This window comes from Elaeis guineensis, chromosome 2 (assembly GCF_000442705.2).
Source record: "Elaeis guineensis isolate ETL-2024a chromosome 2, EG11, whole genome shotgun sequence".
Lineage (NCBI taxonomy): Eukaryota > Viridiplantae > Streptophyta > Magnoliopsida > Arecales > Arecaceae > Elaeis > Elaeis guineensis.
This window is the reverse complement of record NC_025994.2, coordinates 97,396,194-97,404,070: the sequence shown is the minus strand read 5'-3', so window position 1 is coordinate 97,404,070 and position 7,877 is coordinate 97,396,194. Positions and strand designations below refer to the sequence as shown.

At 40.8% G+C, this 7,877-nt stretch overlaps 1 protein-coding gene across 1 annotated transcript; it reads right to left on the bottom strand.

Annotated features, from left to right (window-relative positions):
- Positions 1 to 2,779: 2,779 nt before the first annotated feature.
- LOC105052798 (transcription factor MYB114-like) lies at positions 2,780 to 6,549 on the bottom strand. The gene is made up of 4 exons (XM_073251212.1): positions 6,414 to 6,549; positions 6,210 to 6,339; positions 4,378 to 4,504; positions 2,780 to 2,893 (listed from the first exon to the last, which is right to left on the bottom strand). Exons 1-4 carry the CDS (start codon positions 6,547 to 6,549, stop codon positions 2,780 to 2,782), a joined length of 507 nt encoding a protein of 168 aa, XP_073107313.1.
- Positions 6,550 to 7,877: the final 1,328 nt, after the last annotated feature.

Below are 7,877 nucleotides of genomic sequence, written 5' to 3'. Positions count from 1 at the left end.
GATAAAAAAGAAAGCTTCCATCCATTTTGCAAATACAAAAGCATTCAATCTCTAAATCCTTGTATGGGAATTCAAGTTCTAACCAATGCAACTAACAATAGCAACTACTGCAATGTCATATACGTTGGTTTATAATTCACCAACAATATATTTTTCCTCGCCTTCTCTCTCTCTCTTCTTCTCTTTACGTGCTCTCTAGAGATCATCATTTCTTCATCTCTCCGTTGCACTATTAATTCTTCCTTAGATCCTTCATCTTCAAAATTCAAATTGATACCTGAAAAGGGATGGCATGGATACTGATGGTGGTTGTGTTGAGTTTGAGGAATGGGGTGCTGGATGCTTCTCATATGGTGTGCCCTCATCTCCGGACCCTGCAAGTTTCCATTATGGACTTTTCGTTGAGGTCTGGCTATCACTTCTTCTGGCCTCCCAAAAACTAGATGAATGGTGACACTTCCCTCCCTTTTCCAACATGTTGCCTCTTCTTCTCCTTCGGTTTTCCTCTCTCTCTCTCTCTTTCTCTCTCTCTCCACCACTTATCTACCTTGGATTAAAACTATTAAGTCTCTCTCTCTTGTAGAGTATAATTCCTGTCGGCCCTTGTGAGCGGTGATGGCCACCATCTGGTCAAACTCGTACGGCCTATAAGAATTTCATGGGATTGGTTCCTTTGCTTGTTTGACATAGAAGCATCCAATACTAATTACCGGATCAAATGGTTGTTGTTAAACTAAGGGGGTGTTTAGTTGGAGGAAGTAGAGGTCTGAAATTGGAATCGAAATCGGAATGGGTGACTCTAAATGGTTGGGAGGAGTTTTATTTCGATTTCAATTTCAAGATAGAATGGGAATGACTCAATCTATATAGAAGTCAATCTCTAATCTTTTCTATGAATTCAAATTTTTATTTCAATTTCGATTCCGATTTCGGTTACGAACCAAACGATTCGAAGAATTTGGCCATTCGATTTCGATTTCAAGCCATTCCGATTCTCATTTTCATTCCGATTTTGGTTACGAACCAAACACTCTCTAGGAAGTATTTGGTTGGAGGGAGTGGGGGTCTGGAATCAGAATGGATGTTTTTCATTCTAACCGTTTGGTTAGGAGGAGTTTTATTTCGATTTCGATTCCAATTTCAAGATGGAATAGGAGTGGCTCAATCTATATAGAATTCAATCTTTATTCTTCTCTATGGATTTAAATTTTTATTTCGATTTTGATCACAAACCAAACACTTTGGAGGATTTGGTCTTTCCGATTTTGATTTCAAGCCATTCCGATTTCGGTTATGAACCAAACACCCCGTAAATTTGGTAATAGTTTTAACAATACCCAAGATAGTTTTTTCTTTTTAAAAAAAAAAAAAAAAAACAAGCATCCTCATTCGAGCAGCTACCCACGAAGCATCTAAAGGCTATTATTACGACAATGGTCATGATATTTCTATCTAATAGGCCACAGAAACATCAATAGCGAAGGTCCACCTGTCAAAGACATTCGACATTAACGGGACTCTGCGACAATTCTCCCTGGCAACGAGCCCCCGGTTTGGGCCATTTCGAAATATTCAACAAGGAGACATGCACATACCTACACGTTTGTTGTAAAATATACTGCTATTTGATAAATAAGTAATTGCTAATATAATATTAGTCCATGTTACTAATGGCCTTTGTTATACACTTAGGTCTTCTTTAGTGCCACGTGTCTATGAACCAATCTTCTCCAGCTTTGTTGATATTGACATAGCGAAAACTAGGAGAATCTTTCTAAGGAGTTCGGTATGTTAATCACTCTCTTCATCTCCTTATAATTTTCTCATCATCTGTTCCCTATAAAATTGTTAAGTGAAATTGTCACAAGATATTTTCTAATCAAAATAAATATAATTATTAAAATAATAATCTAATATAAGTATAAATGAAATCATTAATCCTATAGTAACAATTCATACATTTTTATAGGGTTAATAATTTTGCTGTCAAAATTATAATTATTCCATTCAAACAATTTGGCATATAAATTGTATGGTTCTGTTGGCCATCCATATGTATTTTTTTAATGATTTATTTAAGAATCCTATTTAATAGTTGTAACATATATGGAAGGGATAGATTTTGTATTATATGATCAATGATCTTGAATTTTCATGATCTATCAAACAGATTATTGATGGATAACTAAAGAATTTTGACCATTGAAATATAGCATGCCAAATGCGATGATCTTATATCATCGGGGATCACATTACCCTAAAATGAGGATTACTAGCGGTTTGAGATCACTTGTAGCGATCTCATTTGGATCATAAAATACCACCTAAGTATAAGTAGATGTGTTGCATTTAGGCTAAGCAGATAAGCATCATATGCAATAGATCTTTTTGTTTTTTTCTTAAAAAACAGGACAAGGAGAGGCTAATTGAGGGGCTCGATATGCTTCCATTATTGTACTAATAGGTCTCTTTATCATTAGCATAAATGATAGGGTAGGACTGACTTCATTTTGTAAAAAAGGAAAAAGAATAAAAATGTCTAGATCAAAACAAATTGCAGGCATATTTTAGTAACACTGCACGTGCAAATGCACATGGTCCAATAATATATAGGAGAATTTCTAGGGAGAAATTTGACTTTGACATTATATATATATATATAATATGTATCCCATTGAAGTTTCGATTTTGTTAGTATGAAGTTGTAATTTATGGGTTCCTTTCCTTTCCAGAAATACGCGTAAATAGAATCTTGCCCTTGCGTATACCTATGCTATATTCAAGCCTTCTTCTTGATCTTAAGTAAACCAATACCAGTTCTTTTAAGAGCTTCACGACAATTTACACGGACATAAGGTGAGACCTCTACCTTTCGAGTGAGGAGGCATGCTTCCTTCAAGTTGCAAGCACAAAAACAATTTTTACCAAAAACAAAAAAAAGTACAAAAGCAATCAATAACTGCATATCTTCTGATACTAATTTAATTATTTTTCAAAACTCTATTTTTGATCTATATTTAATGTATAAAATTAGATTACATCTGATGACTGACCATCTATCTAGATTACTGATAATTTAAAAAGATCTTGTTGATTACCGCATTTGATATGCTTTTTGGATTGATAATTTAGATTATCTTTTATGAGGTAATCTGGATTATCAAGAAGAGAAGTGGCTATCCAGATTACTTTTCAAAAGGTAATCATGTAATAAAATTTTTTAACGAAATGGCATTCCTTTCCTTCCTTCTCTGCACGGTGCCACTCATGCCTCCCCCTAACCCCCTCAACTTCTCCTCTGACGGCCCTGCAGCCTCCTACGCTGTCTTCGTGACCCTCACTGAAGGTAGTGCGACGAATGGTTAGAGGGTAGGGAGCAGTGGCTAGGGCAGCATGGACGGCTGAGGGGCCGGAGAGGGGTGGCAGTGCGACGGGCGGCCAAGATGCAGTGGCCAGGACAGTGTAGGTGGCTGGGAGGCCGAGGGGCCAAAGAGGGGTAGCAGCGCGACGGGCGGTCGGGGGGTCGGGATGCGGTGGCTAGGGCAGCGCGGGCGGTTGGGGGGCCGAGGAGGGGTGGCAGTGCGACGGGCGGTCCGGGGGCCGGGGTGCGATGGCTAGGGCAGCGCGGGTGGTTGGAGGGCTGGGGTGCAGTGTCGGAGGGGGCAGGGGGGAGTGGGGTCGGGGCGTGGCGTGCGGGGGAAGGAAAAAAAAATTAAAAATAATAATTTTTATAATAATAATAATAAGTATTAATAATAATAATTTTTTTCATATAATATTTTTATTATTAAAAAAATTAAATAAAAAATTTAAAAATATTAAATTAATAATTTGATTTAAAAATATTTTAAAAATTTGATGTTAGATTATCAGTAACTACTTGATTATCATATCAAATATATCGGTCAAAGTTTTCAGTAATTTTTCTACAATATTATTTTTGTGTACTGAATACAGTAATAAATATTACTGATAATCTATCTAAATTATAGATAATTCAGATTATCAGATAATCTAAATTATGCAGTGTAATGTGCTAAATGCAAAATATGATTTAGATCGGAGAGGTAGCGGTCCAAAGCAAGTCGTCCCTCCCAGGACTCCTTCCATGAATAGTGCGCCATCTCTATTTTCCTCAAGCTCTCCTATTCCAAATCCATTCTGCAGGTTCATTGTGTTCACATTTCCAATGTCTGGCATTGCACTGTTTTCTCCATCTCCATTAATTATACTATTCAGCCAAGCTTCATCATTTCCTAAGGTTGTCGGTAGTTCTGGTATGCCAAGCTCTTTTTGCTGGTGCTGGCTTCCAAATGATTGCTGATCCCTTGACCAAATCCACTGCAATGGTACTCTCCATGGTCGTGGCTTAATTACTCGGGCATCAGCACGGGGCTGCGCCTTCTTATTTTCAACTTCTACCTTCTTGCCCAGGTGAGTGTTCCAGTAGTTCTTGATGTCATTTGCTGTCCTGCCTGGAAGCCTCCCCACAATTAACGACCACCTGATTTACCGAATTTAGATCTCATTAGTTGAAGTGTTTGTGTTCAAGTGTGATGATTAAATTGAAAGGGTCCTTTCCAGGACACGAGATTCAAGAAAAGTATGGTACTACACGAACATATCTACGTAGCAAATAGTGCTAGAAAATAGTGGTTGCATACCCCCATCGCATTTGGAGGAAGTGGAATGATTTAAGAATGAAATCTAGCGAATCAAAGATACAATTGTACGTACGAAAAAAATAGACTGAAAATGTGTTGATATTATCACTTATTTTCTGTTGGCCCAAAAGACTTCCTGTGTACATAGATTCCATTTTTAAAAGGTGACGTAAATGCTGCTACAAAAGGAATATAGTAAAATTATTCAACAACAGAAAGGTCTTGCGCTCAAGTCTAAATCTGAATTCATGCTTTGTCAGCCTACTTGTTTGGAACTTAAGGATTTCTAACTGTGGTCTATGAAGCAAACAAGACTCATGGAACGTGAGCTTACATTCTTTGATAGTTACGCTCAGCATATGATGAAATATGCTCTATTTTGTACTTCATCAAGGTTCCTTTCATATCTTGAAAATTCCTGCAAATACCCATCCACTATTTGTCATCGGGACCATCTTTTCTTTTTTTTTTGATAAATATAAATTAATGTAGATATGAATAGCAGCGCAAATTTAGTTTCCGTCCATATCAAAGTAGATTTGGTTGTGGAAATAGATTCAGACAAATAATATCCTATCCATCTTTACCCTTACAGTGCACCTTTACAAACATGCAAAATTTGGACCTTTATGAGTTACATATATCATATATTTCTAGAAAAAGGAACAATATTATCATGACAATAAAGTTATACTGGCAAATTCTTATATATTATATTCATTATAAATTTCTGATGGATCTACTATAATTTCATTAAATAATACTCTCTCTGTCTTTGGAAAATAATGGGACTTAGAATGATGCAGATTGAAACCTCACTGGCTGTTACTATGCTCTTATAATTTCACTATGCTTGGATAATATTTGTTACTTTTATACCATAAGATAGTAATCCATCTCTCTCTCTCTCCCCCCCTTCTGGTGGGTGGAGGGATTCATATAGTATTCACTCCATTTTTCCCTTCTCTTGTGGTTGATGGTCCCTTCCATTCATGAAGAAGAACACTAGAATTTTGTTATCAATGGAACAAAATTTTTCTCAATCCAACATGGTACTGCATTAACATGCCCTTTGAATCAAACCAATGCTCTTTTGCCACATTAGCTCCATGAACTTTATATTGCCCAGTGATATGAAGCATTTCGTATTCATTAATGATATATTTTATTAACATTTTTTTCATTCTTATTATTCATCTGATTGTAGTTAACTTTATAAATTGTCTTGTCACATCAATATTTTCCAATAATTTTATAAGTGTTTTTTTTTTCAGTTGAAGTAATATGATGGTAATGTACCGGTACAAGGATTTGAACTTTATATACCCACGGAAATAATAATTCTAAGGAGAGGGGTGCCAACTATAAGAGCTAACAGCTGTACAAAACTATATATATATATATATATATATATATATATATATATATATATATATATTCAGGTAAGGAATAGCAAGGTCAAAGAAGCGAAACTTTTGGAACCTCTCAAGAGAAAACAAATACATGGTCACTGTAACCAAGGCAATCTTCATGGTCTGTTGTTACCTGTTGCCCAAGAGCTTATGAAGCTTAACGATAAGATCTGTTTCTTCCTCGGCAAATGTCGCCCTGTTGATCCTACGGCGGAGATAGTTCAACCAACGCAGTCGGCAGCGCTTTCGGCACCTTCTGAGGCCTTCAAATCCACAAAAGCACAATGAGTTCAAGAATGTCGACAAAGGACTCCGCTACTTATAAGGAATCGCTTACCTGCCATTTGTGGAACATGGCGCCACTTCCCTTCTCCATATTTCTCAATGCACTTCCTCAGAAGCCTGTCCTCTTCTTCACTCCATGCTCCTTTGCGAACACCCGGACGTTGGACTTCGGCACGCAAATTACCCATTGAGACCAAAACCTTAGCTTACTGCAATTTCAAGTTGCAGGATACTCGGTGAACGTGTACATGGTCTTGATGATGCTTGATAAGCATCCAGATGGAGTGCATCTTGTTGCGGCCAATCGCCTCGTCGTCCGATCGCCGGGAAGCGTGCACCTGCAAAAGGAAGTCCGCGCTGACCGGAGGCGGCTCCGGCGGGGACCCTCCGACGGTCAAGTCAGAGAGGTGACTGGGCAACAGTGAAATGCAGACAGAGAGCTCTGAGAAAGAGAGAGAGAGAGAGGGAGAGAGGAGCGAGCCTGCGGACATGGGAGAGACGGGCGGATCGATCCTTTGCACTGTTGCCTTCCCCGGTATATATAGTGGAGCTAGGTATGGCGCCGTCATTAATGGCGCGGACAAGTGAGGAACTGTCAACTCACTGTGGACTGTCAGAGTCGCCGTGGGGATGTCACATCGCCGCGGGGGCTGTCAAATCACCAAGGTTGACAATGCCTCTGGCAGGACAATGCCCCTGGCAGGACAATGCCCCAAAATGGCCGTGCCGCATATTGCTGTCAGAGCTGACAAGGCCTGGCGGCTGTACGGCGGTTGGAAGAGTCAGCCGACCCTAGGTCGGCAGCCAGCAGAGTGGCGTCGGGTTCCTCCGGTCGGTCGGCGAGCTTTCCGTAAGTCGGCCATCAGGCTTCTGAGTCCAGTCGGTCGGGAGGAGATACGTCCGACATACCCTCGGTCGGCGATGGACCGTTAAATGGCCGGTAGTGGCGTCCGTCAGTCGGGCGCTCCCGGCCGTCGGTCGGTCGGTCCGGTCAGTCGGCCGTTCCGACCGACGGCCGGGAGCGCCCGACTGACGGACGCCACTACCGGCCATTTAACGGTCCATCGCCGACCGAGGGTATGTCGGACGTATCTCCTCCCGACCGACTGGACTCAGAAGCCTGATGGCCGACTTACGGAAAGCTCGCCGACCGACCGGAGGAACTCGATGCCACTCTGCTGGCTGCCGACCTAGGGTCGGCTGACTCTTCCAACCGCCGTACAGCCGCCAGGCCTTGTCAGCTCTGACAGCAATATGCGGCACGGCCATTTTGGGGCATTGTCCTGCCAGGGGCATTGTCCTGCCAGAGGCATTGTCAACCTTGGTGATTTGACAGCCCCCGCGACGATGTGACATCCCCACGGCGACTCTGACAGTCCACAGTGAGTTGACAGTTCCTCACTTGTCCGCGCCATTAATGACGGCGCCATACCTAGCTCCACTATATATACCGGGGAAGGCAACAGTGCAAAGGATCGATCCGCCCGTCTCTCCCACGTCCGCAGGCTCGCTCCTC